Source organism: Emydura macquarii, unplaced genomic scaffold, assembly GCF_026122565.2.
Source record: "Emydura macquarii macquarii isolate MOO-44397 ecotype Brisbane River unplaced genomic scaffold, CSIRO-AGI_Emac_v2 contig_1597, whole genome shotgun sequence".
NCBI lineage: Eukaryota > Metazoa > Chordata > Testudines > Chelidae > Emydura > Emydura macquarii.
The window spans coordinates 1,793,283-1,819,420 of NW_027131734.1; the positions used below are offsets into that span (position 1 = coordinate 1,793,283).

The 26,138-nt window shown below is 43.4% G+C and overlaps 1 protein-coding gene across 1 annotated transcript in view; it reads right to left on the bottom strand.

Annotated features, from left to right (window-relative positions):
* Window positions 1-65: 65 nt before the first annotated feature.
* CATSPERE (catsper channel auxiliary subunit epsilon) overlaps window positions 66-26,138 on the bottom strand; it is a 54,307-nt gene continuing 28,234 nt past the window's right edge. Inside the window, exons 6-13 of the mRNA XM_067555248.1 lie at window positions 25,476-25,506; window positions 24,066-24,143; window positions 20,265-20,371; window positions 15,652-16,144; window positions 14,199-14,673; window positions 3,916-4,355; window positions 2,604-2,662; window positions 66-159 (exon numbers count right to left, since the gene is read on the bottom strand). Coding sequence (XP_067411349.1) covers window positions 66-159; window positions 2,604-2,662; window positions 3,916-4,355; window positions 14,199-14,673; window positions 15,652-16,144; window positions 20,265-20,371; window positions 24,066-24,143; window positions 25,476-25,506 — 1,777 coding nt within the window. The remainder of the gene's footprint in view (window positions 160-2,603; window positions 2,663-3,915; window positions 4,356-14,198; window positions 14,674-15,651; window positions 16,145-20,264; window positions 20,372-24,065; window positions 24,144-25,475; window positions 25,507-26,138) is intronic.

The window sequence follows — 26,138 nt, forward strand, 5'->3', positions numbered from 1 at the left end:
TGGAGCCAGGATTTCACCATAAGAATCTAACTGTAATGCCACCATATTTTAGCCAAATAAGCTTCTCAAGCTACAAATCTTACCTTGTTGTTCGATGCACACATTTTTCCAGATATACTAGGTTGTAGTTCAACTGTCATAACACCTTTGGATTCAATTCTACATGGGACACCCCCCCCCCCCAACAATAATTAATATTATGATTTATATAAGTTTCAAAATAACTCAGTTAAAGTGCTTAACTAACTAAACTAATTAAGAGAATATCTACATTGTAATCAAACACCTTTGGCTGGCCCATGTCAGCTGACTCAGGCTCACAGGGCTATAAAACTGCAGTGTAGGCGTCCAGGGTTGGGCTGGAGCCCGGGCTCTGGGACCCTCCCACTAGCAGGGTCCCAGAGCCTGGATTCAAGTGCGACTCCAGATGTCTACACAGCAAATTTATAGCTCTGCAGTCAGAGCCCTGCAAGCCTGAGTCAGCTGACGGGCCAGTCGCAGGTGTTTTAATGCAGTGTAGACATACACTAACTAACTACACAACTACAACCATAGCAAGGTATTTATGTTTGGAGGCAGTAAGGTATTTAAGCCATTTATGTTTTAAGGATGCTTTGTTCACAGTGTTATTGTAACCATGTTGGTCCCAAGATCTGAGAGAGACAAGACAAGGTTAGGTAATATCTTTTACTGGACCAACTTCTGCTGATGAAAGAGACAAGTTTTTTAACTTCACAGAGCTCTTCTTCAAGTCTGGGGAAGGTAACCAAGTGTATCAGGTAAATACAAGTTGAAATAGATTGTTAAGAATAAAGGATTCACACATGCTCTATGAGACCACTTAAAATGAAGTTGGAAATTGAGAGTTAGATTATTAAACATAAGGGGCTCACACCTGCTAGAAGAGACTACTTAAAATGAAGTGGGCAGTTAAGGGTAAGCAGGCAGTGGAGTGTGTTACAAATTGTAATGTGCCACAAACCAGTATCTCTGCTGAAACAATGTTATTTAGTGTCTAGCAGAGTTATACATTTAAGTTCACAGACTAACCTTTTTAAAATGTTATACCAGGACATAATAACAAACATATCTACTCTGGAGCGGGAAGGTGTAAATTCCAGGAGAGGAGACATACCTGCACTAACTCTGATCAAGCTAGTGTGCTAAAAATAAAAGTGTAGCTGTTGCAGTATGAACAGTGGGAGACACTAATTGCCCTGAGTGTGAGCCCATCCAAGAACCTAAGTGCATACTCAGGGCAGCTAGCCTCTCTCGCTTCTTGCCCCACTGTGGCTACACTTCTATCTTTAGCATGCTAGCTCAATCAAAGCTAGCATGAGTATATGCCTTCATGAGCTGGAATTTACAACTTCCAACTAAAGTATAGACATATCCAAACTGATGGTGCCTGCCTCAGAGAACTTAAAACCTAAGCATAAAAGACAATGTGAGGATAGAGACAGACAGTTAGGGAGCACAAGGAAATAATAAGACAATACTTGTAGGCATGATAAGCAGTGTTTTCAGCATAGCAGATGCCTAATTGTTATCAAGTTTTTTGTAGGCATCACAGCAAAGGAGAGTTTTAAGGAAGAATTTCAAAGGAGAACAATGACGTGGCTTTGCAGAGGTTTATGGGGAGCTCCTCCCATGTGTGAAGGGCAGCATGGGAGAAAGCACAAAGGTGCTTGTTTGAAAATTTAAGAAGTTGAAAACGGAGGCTGGCACCCTTAGCAGAGGAGAGGTGGAAGGTGACTTCTTGATAGCACATCAGAGACGATAGGTAGGGTGCAGATAAGCCATAAAGGGTCTTCAAAGCAAAGGAAAGTAGCTTATGTTTGAGATGATAGAGAAAAGGGAGCCATTGGAGGGATGCAAAGAGAAGGGTGACATGGACAAAAGCTAGGAATATGACCTTTGTAGCAGTGTTTGGAATAAATATATTGCATTTGTCACAGATAGAAGGGAGGAGGTAGCAATAGTTGAGAGATAAGATGAGGAAGACCTTGCTAAGTATTTTAGCTGTGTGATAGAGGAAGGCAGCATCTTAGAGGCATTATGCAAGAAGCAGCAGCAAGATTTAGACAAGCCTGGATGTGAGGATCTAGAGAGAGGGCCAAGTAGAAGATGACATATAGGCCTAAGTGATAGGAAGATGGTGATGTTGTCCATGGTGACTGAGAAACAAAGTAGCAGGGAGGGATTGCAGGGAAAGATTAAGAGCTCTGTTTTGGCCCTACTGATCTTAAACTGACAGCTGGACATTCATGAGATGTCAGAGAGACAGGCTGAGATTTTAGAACTGGGGCCTTAGTTACTTAATTGCACCATAAATCAAGTACAATTCCATTGAAATAACTGAAATTACATTGTGTATATTAGATTAAAATCAGCCCCACCTTATTAAAATAAAATTGAAATATACAACTTCACATTTAAAAATCAAAGTAGATAAAATCATTTAACACTCGTCCTGAGCTCTCTATGGATTTAAAACACTTTTAATTTATACTCATCAAAACCAATGGACTGTGATATTCAATATATGTATAAATTACCATCTACATCATCTTAAGTATCTTTAAAAATTACACAGTACTTACAGTGCTTCTGTGTAATTAGGTAGAAGGCTATAGTCCATGTTATGGTAAAATTTCACTGTCTAAGAGAGACACAATGAAGAGGAATGATAATTAGGAAAAATCCTTTAAAAAATCCTTGCTTAGATCAAGGACATTTTCATAATAAACAGACCACCTTAAAAAAGATGAGCAGGGATGAAGAACAGCATCAGTGGGCTCTGTCTTGTAAAACACCTATCACAACAGTATCTATGGCATAACAGCTAGTGCTAAAGATACAATTTCAGTGTGCTCTTTGTGTGTTCCTGATGAAGCTCTGAAATGTTATTAACTCATTAGTTTGTTGTCTCTTCAGAATGATAAAAAGAATATCAGCTTGTTTTTCAGCCAGTCACACTATGCAGATAGACATCTGATTAAATGCAATTAAACGGTTATTGTTTTCTTACTGAATATATGTTTAATAAATATTAAAAAACAATCTTTTCATTTTATGTTTGCGAAACAAACAACAGTTTGTTTTACAATGTTAAAAAATTAACAGTCTTAATTTTCTCTTAGGGATTGTCTGTGCACTACAGGGGTGTGATTTCTAAAGCGTACTAATGTGTTGCGCATTAACAGGTCTGTGTAGAACCCTCTGGTGCACATTAAAGGTTCCGTAGAGGATTTTAACACAGTACTTCATTAAAGTGCATGAGAAACCTTCAGTGTGCACCAGCAAAGTCTATTACATGTACCAATTAATGCAGAACACATTAGTACATTTTAGAAATCACAACCTGGTAGTGTGTATTACCCCACTGTGCAGACAAGTCCTTATTCAAATAAGACCCTTTATTAAATCAGTCCCTTTCTTTGCTTGGGGAACAAGCTTCTTTCAAGCTCTGTCCCTTACTTTATAAATATACTTCTGCAATTCTGCAAGATATTTGGCTTCCACTAACTCGCGGGGAATCCCATAATTCTGCTTCCAAAACTAGTTCCTTTTCTTACTAAACTAGAAAGCTAGTAAATATATTTTAAACTGCAAAGGTTATTTTTATTTAATAATTCTAGCAAAAAACTAAGGGCTGATTCAGCTTGGATTTATCATGGCAGAACTCTGTCACAGGGCCTCAACAGCAGCAAGTCTGCTAGGGAAGGAATTTGTGGGAATGGAAAGTAGCCCTCCCCAACTCTTGAACACCCACACAGGAACAACTCAAACTATTGCCCAAAGAAAGCAAAGAATGGAAATCTTTATGCAGATATATAGTGCAAAATATGCTAAATATACTGTACTTAGAAAGCAAATTGTATTGCATACAGGAACCATTTTAATATAACGTACCTGGTTTTTAGTACAGATTCCACGAGCTATTTCATAATCAACATTTGTTGTCTGCATCAGCAATTCTGGCCTGTAGATTTCCACATCTGTAGATAAGCCCAAATTCTCCATATAGACTATTTGAGCCCAAAATGTTACTTCATCTCCCATGTCTAGATAATAGACATTTAAATCCATGCTGTGCTTAAATTCTATATATGGGCAAATATCTTGAAAACTATATACACAACTAAATATTTCAGTTTTCAAGGGGTAGTCCTCACGGTATATACTAGAACCATTGATAAACAGTATATATAGGTTACCAGATGGATTCAAGTAAAGGACTATGTTTTTTATTTCCTTTTCCCATGCAGAGAGCTTCACAGCATCTTTCATTTCAACTTTTAAAAAATACATGATATTGTTTTTCATCTTTATCACAGTGTTCCCGAAATAATCTGGAGGAAGGAAAAAGAAAAGTCAACTTTTCCTGTGTAGTTTAAATTTCCAGAGTGATGATGAAAATACTAATTCTTTAAAAAAAAATACACATTTGTTTTTCTATTTCTATTGTACTTTCCACAAACATAGGCATTTGTTCCTGGCCAAAAATTCACCTGCTCTTTATATTGTTGTGCAGTGTGATCTTGTGCCTTTTGGGTGTGTCCTCCATCACACTAATGTTACTGTAAGTATATAAATAATGAAGTGCTTTAGGTAGAATCTTTCAGAATGAAAAGTGCTTCATGGCAGCAGGGAATTAGTGAGTTTGTGTGGAGGTGGGAGAAAGAGTAGGAGCGAACAGTCAGGTTTAGGGTAACCATGACAATACAGAGATGAGCAACACTTGATTCGCATTTTCAAGGTTTTCTTCACTCACATGAAAATACACCTTATATTTTTTTTATTAATGAAAGCTTAGATTCTGTGCATCCATTTGTCATCAAGTATGTTTGATGATGAACAATCACAGATTGGTTACTTACCTTTCAGTGTGTCTCCAAAATACATTGTTCACATGGACTTCACTCTCGATGTGCATACACTCTGTGTGTGTGTGAAATTGAATTATCTTGGCCAGCTGCATCTGTTCAGGCCATACTTGTGCCGTAGATGTCCTCGTGCTCCCCAACCCTGAGGGCAGAGTAGACCCAAGTTCCTTTGCCAATACACTATCTCAGAGCAGTAGGACTCTGTATTGGCAGAAGAGGAGGGTAGGGTTGTGGAATCCATATGGATGACACATTTTGAAGAACCACAGTTACTGTAGAATGAATAGGTTGTCTCTTTTTCGAATGATTGTCCACATGGATTCTACTCTTGGTGATTCACAAGCAGTTGTCCTTTTGCTTGGAGGTGTATTCAAGTTCTACTTAAGCAATGATTTTACAATGTTTCTCAAACTTTTTGTGCTGGTGACCCCATTTGGATTTAAAAAAAATTGTGACCCCCTACAAAAAAAAATTGCAACACCCCTATCTTCAGCTATACTGGGCATGAGGCTGGGGACTCCAGGCTTCAGCCCCACTCGGAGCTAAGGGCTGCGAGGTTTCAGCCCGGAACTGGGCTTTCTGCCCCCTACCGCCCATGGGGCTTCAGCCCGGCGCTGGACTTTCTGCCTCCTGCCACCCGTGGGCCTTCAGCCTGGTGCTGGGCTTTCTGCCCTGGCAACCCCATCAAAACGGAGTTGCAACACACTTTGGGGTCATGACCCACAATTTGAGAACCGCTGGATTAAAGGACAGCCCTACCAAAATGGACCAATTTGGAAGCCTCTATCAAAAAGTAATGTCTTGTGAATGTGTGGACCAAGCTCTACATAGCTCCCTATAACACGGCACTATGGCCTTCGTCAGAGCCTGGGCCTAAGGAAGGGTTGCGACATCCCTGCTGGACAGAACTGAGCCCTGCAGGCCAAGCCACCTAGAAGCAGAGGGGTGGAGCCAGGGCCAGGGAGGGAAGTATAAAAGGCAGGCCCAGCAGCTCAGTCAGGGGGAAGCTGATGCTGGAGGCAGATGTGTCTTCCCAGAGGTGTGGTCTAGGCCTGACTCAGGCCATGCGGCTGTTTGGCGCAACTGCCCTGCCAACTGGAGTTGAATTGCTGGGCCCAGGTGACTGGGTAGGGCCACCAGACCCTGGGAGCTGGGAGCAGCTACCCGAGCCTGCTGGGTGGGAGAAATCCCCTGAGGCTGGCCCTGACCTGGATGAGCTGCCTGACATGGAGGACCCACCGGAGTGGACTGAACCCTGTGGACCGGAGGAACCCTTGGGGCCCTGTGATCTGGAGGAGCTACCCTCCGTGGATGACCCAGAGGAGTTTCCAGACCTGCCACCAGTTGACGGTGACGGACTCGCAGGATGCCTGCTCGCTGCCTCCCCCAGCGACCCAGAGGGAGCTACGTGGATGCAGGTACCCAAGGATTACGTGGGAGGAAGTAGCCCAGGGACAGCTGATCAGAGAGTGGCTGAGTGTGACTGAGTCAGTCAGCGCATTGTGGCTGGATCCCCACTGACTCAGTGGCAAAACGCTTTGCCACTGATAGGGCCCTGGGCTGGGACACAGTGGAGATGGGTGGGCCTGCGTCCCCCTCCCCTCCTTCCCTAACCATCTTGGGAGTGCTTGACGTCCTCTGCACTGCTGGCCAGAGGACCCCGAGTTTTGCCAGCCCCGCCTGACTGTAAGGCCAGGGACTATAGACTACTGTGCCTGCCCCATCCACTTGAGGGCCAGGGGCTATTGATTATCACACCAGCCCTGCCTGGCTTGAGGGCCGGGGACTGCAACCTGCTTACATGCCCCGCCCGCTCGAGGGCCGGGGGCTATTGATTCCCTTGCCAGCCCTGCCCGGCTTGAGGGCCGGGGGCTGTAGACTGTACCTGCCCTGCCTACTTGAGGGCAGGGGGTCACAGACTGTTCGTCTGCCCTACCCCACCTGTGGGCCGGGGGCACCAGATTACCCATAGGACCTTGGTACTTTCCAGCTCCACTTGCGAGTCGGGGGCTAAAGACTCCGTTGCCTGCCCCACCCTGTCGGAGGGCCGGGTCAATAGACTGCTGGCCCACCCCCCGTTGGAAGGCCGGGGAGCCTTAGACCCCTTACTAGCCCTGCCCTGTGGGAGGGCTGGGGGCTACAGACTGCCAGGGAAGCCCACCCGCCTGGGGGCTGGGGCTACAGACTCATAAACAGGGAATTTATTCCCCTTGTTAAAGGCGCTGTGGCCTTCCTCGGAGCCTGGGCCCGAGGAAGGATTGCGACGCCGCTGGCTGGACCGTGTCACCAGCCTACATTCCCCTACAAATTTTCAGAAAAAAGGACATTCTTTAAACATACAGTGGAGTCTGTCTGGGCACTAATGGAATGAGCTCTAATGTGGTTAGGTGGCTCTAACTTGGCTAGCTTGAAACACGCATTTACACAAATGGAGACCAATTTTGATAATCTCTGTGAGGCTACTACCTGACCCTTAATCCTATCAACAAAGGCTGTAAACAGTCTAGGCATGTTCCTGAATGATTTTGTCTTGTTCTTGTATTGTTATGACAATACCCTTACTACATCAAGTGTGTGAAATGTAGCTTCCCTTGGAATTGAATGAGGTTTGGGAAAGAAAACTGGGTGATGAATAAAGTGTTTCACATAGAACTCTGAAACAATTTTAGTCAGGAATTTGGGATGAGCACTGAGAGTAACCCTGTTCTTATGAAACACTGTATAAGGGGGATCTGCTATGAGGGTCTGAAAATAGCTTACCCTTCAGCTGATGTAATGGCTACTAAACAGCAGTCTTCTTTGATAAGTGCTATAAGAAACAAGTTGTTAAGGGTTCAAAGAGGAGACCCATCAATCTTGTTAATACTACATTGAGGTCCCAAGAGTGAGGGGCTCCTGAACTGGGGGAAAATACAAATAAGATTCTCAAGGAATTGCCTTAAAATGCTGGCCAACTGTAGATTGAGAAAATACAGAGTGGCTGTGGATAGGAGGGTGATTTGCAGATATTTCTGCTAGATGGACCCTTATGGAACTAACAGACAGTCCAGATTATTTCAGGGCAAGTAAATAATCCAGTACTGCTGAAATGGGTGTTGTCAGGGGAGACAACTCATGGTGAGATGCCTAAATGGAAAACCTCTTCCACTAAGCTTTGTAAATCAGTCTAGTTGAGGCTTTTTTCCTTTGGACTAGAATGTTCTAAACTTTTCTGGTGCATGTTAGCCAGCCAGGATCCAGGCTGTCAGATATAACAATGTGGGTCTGGGTGCAGGATCTCACCATATTTCTGCAAGACTATGTAGGACAGACCAGACTAAGTGATTGGTGGCTGTGCTGAGAGGTTCACCAGATGCAAGTGCCAGAACTGCTGGGCTCATCAGAATTATTGATCCAGCATCTTGCCTCAGTTTCCTCAGGACCCTTGGAATTCTGGGGATCAGCAGAAAGGCATATATCAGTCCTGATGTCCAGAGAATGAGAAAGGCATCTGATGGGGAGCTTGGACTGGAGCCACTTCTGGAGCAGAACACTTTGCATTTCTTGTTCTGGTCTGTGGCAAATAGGCCTTTTGACAGGTATCCCCAATAGAAGCTCTGCAATACTGGGTCCTTGATTGATCATCATAGTTGTCTGAGAACTGTCTACTGAGGTAATCTAGTAGTGAGTTCTGAACACCTGGAAGATGCAGGGCCAATTACATGATCCGGTGATGAATATACTAAGTCCAGAGCCAAATAGCTTTCTGACAAAGCAGAGATAACCTGGTTCCTCCTTGTTTGTTAACATGTGTCTAACTGTGGTGTTATCTGTCTGCACTTGGATTGTGGATCTCTGGAGTTGAGGCAGGAATGCTTTGCCTGCTAGGCAGATAGCTCTGAGTTCCAGGACATTTATGTGCATACAAGCTTCCTGAGTGGACCATAGGCCCTAAGTCTGAAAGTAATCTAGATGAGCTCCTCATCCTTGGTGGCATCTATCATCAAAATCTTGGTAGGTAGAAGTGCAAAGAAGGATACTCCCTTACACATCTGAAGTAGGTCTTTCCACAAGTTTAAAAAGGAGAGCATTCCTTGTGGAACTGTGACTATCATGTCCATCTAATGCCTGCTGGCATGAAGCACAGGCAAAGTCTAGCAAACTGGGTCACAGATGCATGAGGCCATATGTCCCGGATTCCTGTGGCATGCTCTTATCAGTGCCTTTGGGTAAGCCTGAAGTTGGATGATGAGGTCCATTATGGCTTGGAATCTTTCTTGTGGAAGATAAGCTCTTGCTTACCTGGAATCTAACACAACTCCTGTGAAGTCTATGATTTGCATTAGATAAAGTGTGGATTTTTCTCTGGCTTTGAGGCTTAGCGTGGCAAAGAGCCACACTAGGTTACTTGATCTGAGCTGGTTACCTAGTGTGGATCAACTGTCAATAGGATACAGGTAGACCTAGATTCTTACATTAAGGGAACTGCTATGACTACCAAGTATTTGGTGAATATCCTTGGTGCTGTGGAAAGATCAAAGGGCAGGACACTGTACAGGTAGTGAGGATGTTCCTGCTAGGAATCAGAGGTATTTCTTATGAGCCTGGCGTATGCCATTGTGAAGTCGAAAGGTCCAAGATAGGCCACCAGCTCCTTTTCTCCTTTAGAATGAGAAAATAATGGGAATAAAACTCCCTGCCCTTGACCTTTAAGGGCCTCTCTTCCACTGTTCTGAGATGAATGAACCAAGAGATTGCACCTCTTGCTTCAACAATATTTTGTGACAGGGACGGATGAAGGATAAGAATGATGGGTGGTGGATAGGAGAGGACTGAAATTTGTCAGCAAAGTGTACCGCATAAAATCTCTTGGACCCACTGCTACATAATGAAATCAGCCCAGGCTTCCCGAAAAAATAGCAGCTGTTGCTAAAATGGGGGGAAAAACAGTGGAGATCCTCAAGAAGTTCTGCTAGGCTCTTGACTGTGGTGTGAAACCTGCTGTTGAAAAGAAGACATCAAGTGCACCCAGAGCTGAGAGAGAGGTGGTGTGTCATCTGTATTGAAACATCTGCTTCTTCTCCCTTGGTAGCTCCAATGACCCCTCTGGAATTGTGAGTTGCTGGGCTGTCTCCCTAGCCCATGAAGGACTCACTTCCATGCCCAAAGTCTTTCAGTCCCTTCTTCCAGAGCACCGCTTTATTAATATAACAAAACTCACAAAGTAACACAACTCACAATCAAAGCTGGATGCTGTCACTCAAAAGCCTTTCACTCTTCTTCCCTCTCTCTGTTCCAAAGCTAGTCACATGAGACAACTTTGCTCCTGCAGCCCCCATTCCCTCTGAGTTGAGCCCTCTCAGCCCTTTATAGGAAACACTTGACCCCTTCCCAGCTAGGTCTGATAACTGAAGAGGGCTGGCTGGCCCCACACCCACTAATCCTTAAAGGGGCAAACCATCCTATTACAGGTTTATAATAGTATGGAGGGATGCTGTCTGAAGGAGGTTTGAGGTCCAGCTTGCTTCTTCCTTGGGGTTGGAATGTGCAAGTCCAGAGGAAGTAGGATCATTGTATTGCCACCTATCTGGTCATGGTACATAAAGATGTTTCAGATGCATCCAAAGCAGTCTGCAAGGATATTCTAGACATGAGTTGCCCCTTAACATGATAGATTTTAATTCTTCCCTGTGCTCCTGCCAGTCTTTCCATAAAACTGAAACAATTTGTACCAGTGCAGATGATCATATTTTGCCTTAAGTGCGTGGTCAGTAATGGATATCTGAAGAACGGCAAAGGAGTTGACTTTTTTGCTGTACAAATCCAGTCTCTTTTTCATTGATGTTTGCTTGGATCTTTCCTGAACAGCCACTATAATACGTGAGCCTGGCACTTGAGGTGAATAAAGTACACAAAACTCTTAGGAGGAACTTGGTACTATCTATCCACCATCTTGGAAGTGGCAGGTACTGATGCTGGACTCTGCCACAAGTCCTTTACAGGTCCTAACAATCTCTCATAAATAGACAGGGCAAGTCTACAAGGCATGGAAAGGAACAGAATGTCTAGCAATTTGTTTGATTTCTCTTGCAGTACTTCCAGTAGGATGTCAAAGGTCTCAGCCCTGTGTTTCATCAGCACGTCTTGGAAGACCTTAAGTTGTCAGCTAGACAAGGTGTAGAGGGATTGGTTGCCACATCAGGGAAGGGTGACAAAATTCCAGCTGGGATCAATTGTTCCTGCACATCTGTCTGTTGATTGTTCTCACTCTTAGGGAAAAGGGAACTAACCCTAGAAAGAGAGTTGAGAACGTTGGTTTGCAGGCACATAGCTGTATATCTCAAGGCACCCCATAGGGCCATGACTGATAAGTATATGGATACTGGACTAATGGACACAGCAGACAATACCAGGAGGGCAGCTCCCTGTAAGACTCATGCCTTTTCCTGCTCAAAGAGCAGTCTCTAGACTCCCTCCCTGATTCCCAGTGTGACTGAACAGGTGAAATAAATGGTACCAATGTCCCGACTGGTCTATGTGGTACCATGATTTTGAAGATTGAAAGTCTAGTTAGCACTGCTGACATTGTATGAGCCAGCAAGAAGGACTCCATTACCAGACCCATAGACAGGTCACTTGGTGCTGAATAGGCCATAGATGGGTACCTGGCACTGCAGGTACCAAGGTGCTGGATGCCAAGAGTGATGAGTTGGTGTCATAGGAAAGGTAGTCATCAGATTTAGTTACTTCTGCAGGCATCTTTTCATAGCCAGTAATGAGGGAGCAGAGGGACTCATCTTAGGCCATTGGCTGTCTTTCACCTGTGGAGCTTGAGACGAGTCTAACCTGTCAGACACATGTCGACTCTTGTGTCCTGGTTCTTAGGCTCCCAGAGAAGGAGATCTATGTCTTAAAAAGACAAGGTGGGTGAGGTAATACCTTTTATTGGACCAACTGCTATTGGTGAGGCAGACAAGTTTTCAAGCTTACACCAAGCTCTTCTTCAGGTCTGGGAAATGTACTCAGAGTGTTGTGGCTAAATACAAGGAGGAACAGATTGTTTAGCATAAGTAGTAAATACATATTTCAAGGGGCCACTAAAAGTGAAGTGGCTCATTAACACCTCTCCAATCATAGGGGAGAAAGGAAATGAGGGGAAAAAGAGGTTCACCCAGCACCTGTTCTAAATCACCATCCTATGAATCTAAAGTAAAGACTGAAGAAGTGGAGAACGAGAGCTGGGGGTATAAATCCATAGTCAATTATCTCAAAGAACTATAGCTAATGCATTTCTTTCTCTTTCAAGTACCCCTGTACAGATCCATACTCCTGGGAAATAAGCAAGCAGTAAACTCGCATTCCTGATTTATTATTCAATTAATATTTCCATGACTGCTTTCCCAAAATAGGCATCAAATCTACAGGCTAAAAGCAAGTGTGGGACTCCTAACAGCAATGCTATATATCTCTGTTATGGAAATATTACAGACACACACAGTTGAAGCTACTTTGGACCTAGTAGAATATCAGAAGGTTGTCAGTTACTGTAACGTCTGCCAGGTATCAAACATGCATGAATAATGTAATGCGCTTGGATAATCTTTTCAGCCATGTAGAATGGACTTCCCTATTGAGAAAGTCCCTTCGGGAATTTCATAGGAGATCAAGTTTTTGCCCTAACGCTAAAATGACCATACAGATGGACAAGGCCAGAAGATCAGTTTCCACTAAGGCAAAGATGTTCCAGAAGAACATAAGATATGAGATGTTCCAAGATCCAAGCAGAATCCAGGAAAAGATCATAAGAGGAATAAGCACAGGGTCCAGGAAAAAGGATGAACGGATCCAGAGCCCATGGAACTGTGGAAGCTGGACAGTCTAGGGCCTCCCAGGGACCAAGACAGGTTATCACAGAACTCCTGCTCCACAGGGGATTGCAATGAGGAAAATGTTGAAGCCTAACTTACTCCAGCAAGCGTTCTGACATTGAAGGCTGAACAGGTGAAGGCTCCCTGCAATGGCAAATGGAGAAAAGATACAGCGAGCCTCCTTCGCACCAAATACCACAGATTCCTCCTCAGCAGAAGAAGTATAAGGTCTTGAACAGACAGATCTCAGCACTGATGGGCACTAAGTTGAGACATCACCCAAACCAGCCTCCTTCCACATTTAGGAATTACTGAATACACATCCAGCCTTAGCTTTGTGCTTCCTCACCTTCCCCAATACCAAGTGAGAATGGTGGAGGACAAGTTAAGAGTTATAACTCCTGTACTTTTTCTCTCTCCCACTGTCCAGAAGACAAAGTCTAGGCACCAGAAAGTCACTCTGTTCAACCACTGGGCCTTCTTAGTAGAGCTCAATGCAGAGGAAGGCTTACTTCCAATCTTTTATAGTTCATTTTTGACAGAAATAGTCGAGATTTCTCTACACCAATTTTACTAGGTGCAGGTGCTTACTTTTGGCAAATATAGCTATGGTGTCAAGGTGCTTATCAATGTGAATGCAGCCAGGCATTTAGCACAACTTGCTCAACTTGGCCTTAAATTCTTCAACAGTAAGAATTTAAGACAGCCACCCCCATCTTTAACGTTTTGGGGAATGGCATTAAAAAAGACAAATGCAGCATCTGCCTAGATTGTACCTCACACGAAGACACTTCAGCCACCATACACGAACATCAATGTCTGACATCATGATAAGACGTCATGCATAAGACATTAGGAATACAGCCAATCTTCTTGGTGACAGCTGAGAAAATAGAATCCACAGAACCAACCATACTATCGGTCAGAAGAAACCACCATGGCAGAGAGTGAATGTGTGGGAGAAGAAATTGCCCAATGATCCCACAATGGCACATAAAAGTGTTTTGTTTTTAATAATATTAAAAACACTAAGGTAGGAAAAATGGGGAAAATGATGGGAAAATGTGTCAAAGATACCACTAAGTCCTTGTTTGTGTGGAATCAGAAGGAACTGAGCGGTGGCTGCAGTCCTTTATATACTCTTGAGCTTGAGGAAGATGCATGTATTGCCCAAACAGATACTGTTGGCTAGAAGGTTTCAAACTTCCCTACTAGTGGCATGCATCTCTCATGAAGGGATCCATGCTGGCAATACCTGAAGGACAAAATTCTGTTAGCTATATTTTAAATATGCCTGTCCATCTAAAAATGGTAGATTTCAGTCCTTATGAACCCATTAATGTAATCAAATACATAATTGCTATAATCACCTAGAAGAGAGAGATCTTCAGGGATTCCCTTACTTCTGAAGTTGCTATCTTACACCCAAATTATTATTTATTCAAAATGTAATATACTTTACCAATGACCAGTTGATGAATAGTGCTCCCTCCAGATAATTCCGATAGCTTTTTATGTGATCCAGATACTTGAAGAAATCCATTAATTGTGTTGTTTTTATAGCTATAGTAGACCTTTTCCTTGTCCCACAACAGCATAGATGGTGATGCTGAATATATGAATTCCATCAACATAAAACCCTGGGGAGGAGCAGGTAAGGAAAAATCTCTTAAGACCCACAAATCCCGGTCTTCATTATAAGCTGACAGATAAAACACCCTGGAGGAGCTGCACCCAACGCAGGCCATCAGCAAAGTAACTTCAGATGGGCGTGAGTCATAGCAAACAGTGCCTATAGATAAAGAAGCAGTCACTGGCAAGTCTAGGACCTTCTTTAGGTTTGTTGTATCTGTTATTTTAATAAACACATTGTCAACATATCCTAGATATTGTTCACTTGATGTCCATATTGCTACTGTACTTAATTTTCTTCTACTCTGTAAAAAAAAAATGAACAAAGCAATTAGATAAATAGTACTTTTCAGATATTGTACAAACTATTCCCTCTTAAGCTTTTGCATAGAAGATACCAGTATCTCCATTAAAAAGTAAAAAAGATTTTCAGATGATGTAATTAACCTAGCCCCACCAAAGTCGAGTTGCTGTTATGGACTGGGATGTAGGTGGTCTGGCCTAGTAGTCAGAGCAGAAGTCATGTCTAGTTGGCATAGCAGGCATCCAGGTTGGGGAACAAAGCCAAAAGGTGAGCAGCAGAGTCAACTACCAGTTACCAGAGCGGAGATCAAAGTCAGCATCAGGGTCTGAAGTCAGAGGCTAGGGTGAGAGCCAAAACTGGTAACTGATGATTGGAGGCAAGGCACAAGGGCAAGAACTGGAGAAGAGGCAAGGCTCAAGCACAGAGCATGATGGTAACAGGAGCAAAGGCAGGGGTGAGGTAGTAGCCGAGCAGGAACTGGGTTGGAGGCAGGCACAAGCAGTGTCCAATGCAGCCACAATAGGAAAGCACTTTGTTGCTCAGACAAACTTCCTGTGCCTCCCTCTGGCTAAAATAGTATAGTTGGACCAATTGGTGGAGCTGGGTGATCCCCCAATAAGGTGGTGCCTTGGGTGAGGCTACAGTATTACTAGCTTTTTGGCCCATCAGCTTTCAGCAGACATTAGGAGGATACAAAGAAGTGGCTGCTGTCTGGGAACTCCCAGCCCTGGGCCCAAGACTTGGGATATCAGTCATACACTTAAGTCCTCATCCTGGAGCTAGCTCCTCTGGACCCACATAAAGTCCACTATAACATCAGGGACTTAATTTTAAAGGATCTGAAAATTAATTTGTTGAACTCAGTGCACTTCTAATTCTAAACCCATTATTATATCTGGGAGAAAAATGGGTTAATCCCCAGGCCTAGTGAAGAACTTTCATATTTCAAAATGTAAAACAAGAATTGTGTATGACTTACTTGTACTGGATATTCAGATGAACACCAAAGTCTTGACTGTATTCCAATGATTCCTGTTTCTGGTAGATTGTGTTCAGGTCCAAGTTTAAAAAACCTATAGGAGTCTCTTTTGTAAACTGTGCCCATTATTAAAAATAAAATTCCATCATCTATTAAAACAATATCAGTTACACTGTGACTTAAGTCAGAGTCCAAAATGTGTGGTGGAGCTTTGATTTCTTTATAAGTTATGAATCCGTCATTTGTATGGAAAGTTCCAAATTCTGACAACAAAAGTGCAGTTGTTGGAAAACATGCAGACCACACAATGTAGGGCTCACTACCAGCTGGGGAACAGAGGGAACGATCATTTACATTGTTAGGAAATGGCTCTTCAGGCCTGGGAATTATACAAGGACTATCTAGAACAAAACAGTCCTGAAAAGCTATTGCCTTTCCATGGATATTAGTTATGATGTCATCTGACATTGCAGGTACATTAATTTTCCAGAATCTGAAAATGGAAGAAATGACAGATAAATTGGCAAGAATTAAACTTTATATCAGACTCATTAAGAAAAATAATTCCCTGACAAATTTCAGAGATTGTAGCAACTCCAAAACAATTTATTTCCCATTTCTCTTTAAAAATTTCTCTAAACCTTTTACATTTTTTCAAATCACAATATTCTCAGGCATACCCTACAGTCACAGTGTTCAGTACATATGCCAGCAACTATTAGAGTGGTGGTACTGTTGTTACTACAGACAAACTGTGCGCTCCTGATCATGACCATTTTTATTTGTAGGGATGTATCACTCCTCCAAATTGCTTCCTGCCATTCCCCCTTTCCCACCAAATGCAAAATAAAATACAATGGGGGGAAAAAGATCAAAATCTGCCTCAAGTGTGACTTTCACTTGCTGCTTCCAAACCAGCAATAACAGCCAGCTTCTAATGTTCAGTGCGTCAGGGAAAGCCGGGAATCATACATCTCTGTATGATCTCACATAAAGGGGCAAGAAATGTACATGCTTTGGAGCTGGGAGCGTATGGACTGAGTATGACATCATGGATTACTGTGGCAACAGCAGATAGTGCAATTTGTCATGATACAGCCATTATTATAGTCACTTTTGACATGAACAGTAAAAGCTGCATTACTTTCCAAAATGACTTTCCTAACTTTAGGTGATGAAATAGGTAAGTTATTAATATCAGAATATGAATTATTTGATCACAAACTCATTTGGTTAGGTGTGTAGCTATTGGTATAGGTATCAAAACTTCCAGAACTCCATAAAAATAGCGTTGTTTTAATAACAGAGATGAGGTAGTTGGATATGAGAAAAAACAAAATCAGCCAAAGTCTGTCTTTAGATATACATATGCAACTGCTATTGATTTCAATGGAAATTGCGTGCACATATTCAAAGGCAAAATTTGGGCCACACAGAAGAAGAAGAATGAGGTAATAAAACTGTCTATGTAGGCATGCATCAGCATTACTGGAGAACAAACATTATTACTGTATATGATGAGTATGCTTAAGATTTTGTCAGGGTTATTTAGTAAAAGTCACGGACAGGTTGTGGGCAATAAACAAAAATTCACAGGAGCCTGTGACCGGTCTGTTTAATTTACTAAAATAACTGGGGGGGGGGGGGGGGGGGGGGGGGGGGGGGGGGGAATGACAGCCTGAGCCCCACTGCTATGGGGCGGGCACAGCCCCAGCTCCAGCCCAGGCCACAGGTGGGGGAGGGGCACACAGCCTCCAGTCCCAGCTGTGGGATGGGGTGCACAGCCCTGGCTCTGGCCCCGGCTTCAGCCGCTGACAGCTGAAGCTGAAGAAGTCATGGAGGTCCAGTAAAGTCACAGAATCCCTGACTGCTGTGACTAAACCGTATTCTTAATTATGAGAAATCTTCTTTTTCACTTTCTTTTACTTGGTTCTTCATACTGTTGCAGTATAGAGAAAGAGGAGGTTAAAAATAAGACAGAAAATAGATATTACAACTCACTTCACCATATTTACTAAAACTGCCATGATTTATAATAGGATCTTACTTAGTTTGTCAAAAATGCTTCTATTCCTTTCGTTAAGTAAGTGAAAATATCAGAGAAAGCCTTTATGCGATGACAAATTTCTTTGATATAATGTGTTGCTATATTGCCATCTAGTGATGAAATGGATGAGATCCAATTGAAAAAGATGTCTGACAGAGAAGACACTGGTGCAAGTTACTTGCTGAGTGTAAACTGGTTAGAAAAAAGAAGTAAGAGGCAAATTTGCATAACTTGCTTTAATATGGCATTCAGAGAATGTGTAAAACAACTGCAAATTAAATGTCAAAGGGACAGATGGGTAGCATGTTTTAGGGAATGCAGCTAACAAAAGAGCCCACTATAGTTTAATTTAAGATAGAATCATCCTCACTACTTCTGGGGCCAAACCTAGCCCTGGGGTAAGCCTGTGTAATTCCCGTTAACTTCAATGAGCGTTTGTGCAGAATTTGGGCAGAATGTTGTTACAACGGAATACCAAATTGATGGAAAATACACTTGCTTTCCACATTCACTCAGTGCAAGTTATTCTCCTTCACCACTTACATCTATTTTCTAATCAGCTCAAACCAAGGAATAAGCTGCACTATCCTTTACATCCCTGCTCACTTTGGCCCTTATTACTTTTGTTATATAGTTTTATAAGTGTTATAGCATTAGAAAGTAAAATTAATATTTTGCCAGAAGATGGAGCAAAGAGTGAAGAAAGTTGAGAAATGGACAACTGGAGAGTCCTAGAGTTACGGTTAATATGCCCTACTGACAAAAAATTAAATATCAGAAGAAATACTGCAGAAGGGCTTCATTATGGGTTCAGCATGCTGCTGTTACACAGAGGGGAATAAAAAGAGGCAGGGGATAACTAAGCAGTGCTCCTAAAGGATTCTTAACTGTCAGCTATGCCTGGACGTATGAATTACCATTATCTGGATGTTGACTCATCCACTAGAAATTTTCTATAATGTCAGAAACATCTTTGGGTAGGATGACCAGATGGCCTGACTTTATAGAGACAGTCCTGATATTTGGGGCTTTTTCTTATATAGACGTCTATTACCGCCCACCCCCGGTCCTGATTTTTCACACTTGCTATTTGGTCACCCTGTCTTTGGGAGAAACTTATGTACTTTTACAGGGAGACTCACTGGGTTGCTGGGAAGAAGAAACAACCCAGACATGCTCTGTAGTGTGTATTGAGCTAACAATTCTTCCTGGCGGGATGGGAGAAAATGATGAGCTACTCAGCACACAGGTTTGCCCTGGTGAGAGGGACTGTCCCAAAGTGCTATTTTCAAACTAGACTTGAAAATCAGCCAGTAAGGAAAGAAACATAACTTGAGGGAAAGAGGAAAGAAAGGAGTATTTGGCAGAGACACTTATTTTTTGAGAAGCTGATGGGTTCAGCAGAGTACCACAGACAGGCTGTGAGGTCCAAGGAACTGATCTGATTTGGGGGAAGGTAAATTGACCTTTGAAATGCTAACTACCTATAAGCTTGATAATTAAGCTTCCTGGCCCATTATAGTGAAGTTTTGTGCAGTCTTAGGCCTCAGTCCTGCAATACACTGCCCAATGGTGTTCCATGCATGTTCAGTAGTGCATTTGTGTTGTGAAGTGCAGGATTGAAGCATTGGTCTCTTTCTAAAATAGTAAACAGTGTTTTATTTAAATGAAATTATAATTTAGATTTAACTGCTATGGTGGAGGGGAGCAAGGGCTGACTGACCATGCTGGGAGATGACAGGCTCCCCCCTCAAGGAAGAAAGGGTATACAAGTGGGATTCCCTACTCACACATAAAAGCTACCTAAAACTAGTAAAGGAGTTCCATGTGGGGCAACAGTCTCTATCCAATGATGTGTCAGAACAGCATTAAGTGAGCTTTCATATGTTAGGGAGCAGAAGCACTGTGATCTCTTTTATATAGCCTCTGAAAGAGGTGCCATATTGTGTAGGCATCCTTGGGCTTCCTTCCTCAAGCAAGGTACATCAGTGATTACTATAAATTTGGATCAAAGGAATTTGAAAGTCTTTTTCCAGTTGAGTTCTTTGGCACCAAGCCAACAAAGTACTGTGCAGCCAGGGAGGAGGAGGGCCTATATATAATTCATTGCAAGGGGCAGGCTCTCCCCCTGCAGTCTGAAATTGAAAAAAGAATTCCCAACAGATTCCCAGAATCCAAACAGCCTTGGCAGCTACGGCCTTCTCTGCAACCTCTCAACCCCTTCAACACTGAGAAGAAGGGAACTTTACTCCATTAGGTTCCCTGGAAGTTCTGTCATTTTCCCCAAGGGTTTTTCTGCTGACGTGTACAATATGGCCAATTACCAATATGGTAATTCCGTACTAGTTGGTGCCATTATAATAAACTTTCAGTATCTTTTCCTACAGTATACAGTAACAAAAACAGGCCAAAATGGCTTATATATACGTTCAACTAAGATGAATGTTTTGTAAGATGCTTATGTTATAATATATCTACATAGCCATAATCTGTGCAATCATATGAAGGTGTGAAAAATTATTTTAAATGGAATTCTGTTTAGAAAAATGTAAATAAAATACAGTACCCCAACTCTGGAAATGCTGTAGCAAAGTATTTGGTATTTCTAAAATAGGTCTGAACAACAGGTTCCTGTCCCAAATTCCAAAACTGCTTGCTAAGTATCTTAGAACTCTGTTTAAGTAAAGTAAAGGCTGTTAGTTATCATACATTTTGATGTCAATATATTCTAAGGCAGCATATGAGAACTTTTCTTTCTGGAATTTCAGGGTTAAAATGCCCTTTTATTAACATTCTAAAGTACCCTTCCCAATAAGGGTGCATTATTAAACACATTTACACATTTCACCCACACTAGAATATCCTATATTTGGAACCAAAATTAACTTTCTTTGCAATCTTTCCTAAAGTATTTATAGCAGGAAATTTAAAAAAAAAACACCTTGAAATCTAATAATAAAAAGTTATGGAAAATAGTCAAAATTGTATGTTCTTCTGCAAGCTTCAGTACTTCAATTAATAAAATAATTTTAATTCTAGTAACTTTGAGGCAAATCAACACATTTATTAAACGAATACAAAAAGAAGCCAAAGGAAAGCAATATAGCATGGCAATTTATAATAAAGTAATAACTCCTAAAGGGCATTCCTGGGTCATAGATGCACACCTCAGGTAAGGCATGATGCCAATGGCTAAATATCTTCAACAACCCCAGATATGCATCAGGAATGCATACCCTGACAAGGCTTATTGCATATACCAATCCTGCAAGCTGATCCATGTGGGAAGAACCTTGTGTTCACATGGGTCCCCATTGGGTGCAAGAATCCATCTGCACAGATCAGCTTGTGGGATCAAGGCCATCTTGTAGCTCCTTACATTTTAAAGTCCAGTTCTCCTGTTAAATGTAGCTCTATACAAATGACTTAATGCATTCTTCTTCTTCTTACAGTTTTTCCCGCACTAAGCAAGGTCGCCAAAACGGTTCATTATGGTCCTTCTCCATCCGATACGATCTTGTGTATCTTCTATCTTAAGTCCAACACTTTCCATGTCTCTCTTCAGCACATACTTCCAATGGGTCTTTGGCCTTCCTCTCTTCCGTGGTCCAGGGGGCTCCATTTCCAACACTCTTCTCGTCACATGGTCCTCGCCTCTTCGCATTACATGTCCATACCATCTCAATCTCTTCTCCTTCAACTTTGTTGCTACCTCTATCACTTTCAGAGTCCCTTGAATGTACTTGTTCCTTATCTTATCCTTCTTTGTTACACCACAAATCCATTGCAGCATCCTCATTTCATTCACATTCAGCCTAGCCTCCTCTTTTAACATTGTCGCCCACGTTTGTGCACCATATGTTAGTGCTGGTCGCACAACAGTTTTGTATATCTTCCCTTTCAGTTTAACTGGTATTTTCCTATCACAAAGCACACCTCTACATTTTTTCCAGTTGTTCCATGCTAATTATACTCTTTGCTTTATTTCTGCACCCATACCACCATCCTCTTGTACCACAGATCCAAGGTACTTGAAGCTTTCTACCTGTTTGATTTCTCCTCCTTCAATTTTCACTGGTGCCTCCCATTCCCTATGAGTTCCACTAAATTTACAGTTCAGCAATTGGGTCTTTGTTCTGCTGATCCTCATTCCTCTAGTAGTTTTCTCCAGCATTCTAGGTTTTCCTCCATGTTTTCTTCTGAACCTCCACACAGCACAATGTCATCAGCAAAAAGCATAGTCCACGGGGGATCCTTTCTCACACCTTCGGTAACCACATCCATTACTATCAGAAATAGGAATGGATTCAAGGCGGATCCTTGGTGCAGTCCCACTTTTACCTCAAAGTTCTTCCCTCTTCCTGCTGAACATCTTACCGAAGTCTTGGTTTCAGAGTACATATCTTGGATCAACCTGATGTACTTCTCAGGAACCCCTCGCTTTCTTGCACATCTGACTTAATGCATGCGATATTGATTATTGTAGCAAGGCGCTGTGGCCTTCTGCAGAGCCTGGGACCAAGGGAGGGTTGCTCTGCCCCTGGTGGACAGAATCAGCCGCTGCAGGCCCAGCCACCCGGAAGCAGAGAGGTGGAGCCAGGCCTAGGCCTGGCAGTATAAAAGACAAGCCCAGCAGCTCAGTTGGGTGACGGCGGCCACAGGAGGCAGACGCATCTTCACGGAGGCTGCAGCCTAGGCCTGACCCAGGCCCTGCAGCTGGGTGGCAGAGACGCCCTGCCAACCGGAGCCTCCAACCCTGGCCGGATCTGCCCGGCCTGAGCGACTGGAGGGGGCTGCCTGACCCTGTTGACCGAGTAGGGTCACCTGGCCCAGAGAACTGGAGAGGTCCCCCGGACCCTGTTGACTGGGAGGGACTGCCGGACTCTCCTAGCTGGGAAAAGTTAACCCCGCCCACTGGATGGGAAAAACCCCCGGAGGCTGGCCCTGACCTGGAAGAGCTGCCTGGCGTGGAGGACCCACCGGCATAGACTGGCCCTACCAGACTGGAGGAACCCCTGGGATCCTGCGACTGGAGGAATTACCCCTCACCGACAACCCTCAGGTATTCCTGGACCTGCCGCCAGTGAGGGATTCACCGGACGCTGGCTCACCATCTCCCCCAGCGACCCTGAGGGGGACACGTGGATGCAGGTACCCCAGGATTGGGTAGGAGGAAGTGGCCCAGGGACTGCCATAGCCAGTGGCTGAGTCTGGGGTGAAACCCCTCCGTCAGCGTGTTGCAGCGGGAGCCCTGCTGACTCAGTGGCAACGCCTTTGTCACTGATAGGGCCCTGGGCTGGGACGCAGTGGAGACGGGTGGGCCTGCGTCTCCCTCCCCCCTTCCCTGGCTACCCCGGGCAAACGTGCTCCCCGCTACCGCTACCGACAGCGGAGCCACTGCTGCTTGCTTGCCCGCCCAGCCTGAGGGCCGGGGCACTAGACTGCTTGCTTGCCCGCCCGGCCTGAGGGCCGGGGCACTAGACTGCTTGCTTGTCCGCCCAGCCTGAGGGCCAGGGCACTAGACTGCTTGCTTGCCCGCCCGGCCTGAGGGCCGGGGCACTAGACTGCTTGCTTGCCCGCCCGGCCTGAGGGCCGGGGCACTAGACTGCTTGCTTGCCCGCCCGGCCTGAGGGCCAGGCCGCTAGACTGCTTACTTGCCTGCCCTGGAGAGGGGCCGGGGCACGAGACTGCTTACTTGCCCGCCCTACCTAAGGGCAGGGGTGCTAGACTGCTTACAAGCCTGCCCACCCTAGGGGCCGGGGCAACAGACTCCTAACCGACTGCTAATTCCCCTTAGCAGAGGCGCTGTGGCCTTCCTTGGAGCCTGGGACCGAGGAAGGGTCGCGATGCACCTGCTGTGCCATGCCGCCTGCTTACAATTATGTTTTGTTACTGCCATAACGAAATTGCTTGGACAAAAAGTAAAAGAGATTTTTTTTCTGAGTGGCAGCCATACAAATTCACTCTAGAATCTGAAAGTTAAGCTTGGATCTTTCCTTCTCACCCACCACTGCCAGTAGCAAAAAGTCTGAAGGCTAAATTCTGACCCTAATACTGTGATCCTGTAACTGATGGCAGAATTTAGCTCAGCCTTTGGAATTTAGCTAACAAGTCTGTTTATAATGCTGAGATGGAAGAGAAACCACCTGACTCCCCCATAATTGTGTTACCTCTGCAGTATTAATTGGAACAAAAAGTAGCAAAAACTTATTTTTGTCACTACCTTAAGCCAAAATGACTATGGATGCACATAGGCAGAGTATCTAATGAATAAGATAGTGCCATTTTTAATTAGTAACTTTTCAGAGTAGACCTGAACTTTCAATACTATGTTTTTAAAAGAAAATATAGAGCTCTTTTAACATACCGGTGGAGGAGACATTGCAGTGTGATTCGATTCAGAGGGTTCTGCGCTTTCTGGATCATACACCCATAAGATTAACTCCTAGCAAATGAAAGCAAATGATAATATTTTGTTAATAAACATGTTAATATGCTGTCACTGTGGTCCAGTTTCTTTTGGTGACTAGCTGTATACTAGAATGTAGTAACAATATCATATAAATAGCATTAACCTGGACAATGTCAAAATTAAGTCTTGAGCCTGATCTTCTTACTCAGACAAAAGGAAAACTCCCATTGACTTTAGTAGGCAACAGAGACTGAGGGGATCCACATCCATTCCTCATAAAAAGGAAGTTGTTTCCTTTCAGTTCTTCCATCCCTCCCTCAGCAGTACTTCACATATCACAGTCTCTCTTATTCCACTGGGGCCAGACTACTTTATACCCTGCAATCCTGCTGCAGTATGGAGAAAGAGGGATCAGAAATGGGTATTTAAAAAGAAACAAAAATTTGTCTTTTAGCGGGGAGATATTGGAAGGTTGCTGATAAATATGTATCTTTGTCTCCTGCCTCCATGATTGCCATTGGTCTTCAGCCTGACTGTTCTTGGATTTTGCCCCTCAAAGACATAACCATTTCTGATCAACTATGTGACCCATATCAATCAGCCAGGGAGGAACTCAACCCCACATTGGGTCCCATAGCCTGGGTTCCAGCCTGAGCCTGAATGTCTACACCTCAATTAAACAGCCCGGTAACCTGAGTCCCGTGAGCCTGAGTCAGCTGACATGGGCCAGGGTGGGTGTTTAATTGCAGTGAGGACATATCTTTACAGTCTTGACATCTGCCCTTGAGTAGAAGGGCAGGTTTGGGTAATTGTGTAGGTGCTCTTTCAAAAGTGGCTGAGCACAATACCCCTCATTCCAATGATATAAGTAGGCTTCACCTGCTGTGGCAGGCACCACATACACATGCGATAGTGTCCTGAATTTGGTCCATAATAATGGTGAATGTTCTTTTAGTTTCTGTATTTTTCCAGCCAAACACAAACTCTCTCATAGAAAAAAGAAAGAGGGAGGGGGTGAGAAATGATTAAATATGTAATTTGTTTATACTAACTTTGCCAAATTTTGTGATATATCAGTGCATTTTACAGACTGAAAGATAGCCCATAACATTTTACAGTATATTAAATTTTTAACCAAACTCACTAAAAAACTCTAGTTTGGGCATGAAACACACATTTCACAAAGCTCCAGAAAACACATATATATAGAAAATTAAAGAATAAATAATGAATTAGCTGAAGACCTTTCCTTCTGACTGGAATAAATTTGTATCAACTCATTATTTTTGAGAAGTGAGAAATAACTTGTGAATTGAAGTTAGTTAAAACGTTAGACAAAAGATAGCACTGAAAAATAAAATTTACCTGGGTATCATTTTGTGAGGCTGGAACTAAGCTACAAAAAATAAAATAAAAGTTACATATCACTTTTAAGTATGAGTAAAAACCACTGTTTTGTAAAAGAAAAGAAAGGTTACTTAGGCCTTATCTACACTACATGGTTTTACCAACAAAAGTCTGCTTTCATCGACAAAACAGTGGAAGTGTACACACTGAAATGCTCCTCCCGCTGATATAACTCCCCTGCTATGCCAACAAAATAAAACCATCTTGATGAGCAGGACAGAGCTTTTTGCGACAGTTAGAGTGACGCAGCACACTGCGCTTCATTATGTTGCCCTAATTGGCCTCCAGGAGGTGTCATACAATGCCCATCCTGTCTGCTCTGGTCAGCAGTTTGAATTTTGCTGCCCTGAAGGTATGCGCCCTTCCCCCATTTAAAGACCAAGGATTTTTTTTTTAATTCCTCTTCCTGTTTTCTCAGCATGCACAGTTCACACAGCATCTTCCCAGCTAGCTGACCATACCGGCTTTATGCACCAGACATTCAGCCGCATGGAGCACACTGAGCTGTTGGTTTTGCTGAATCTATGCGGAGAGGAGGCTGTGCAGTTTCAGCTTCGCTCCAGCTGCAGGAATTTTGATACCTACTGTGACACTGGCTGGATTAGGGGGGCCATTTGTGAT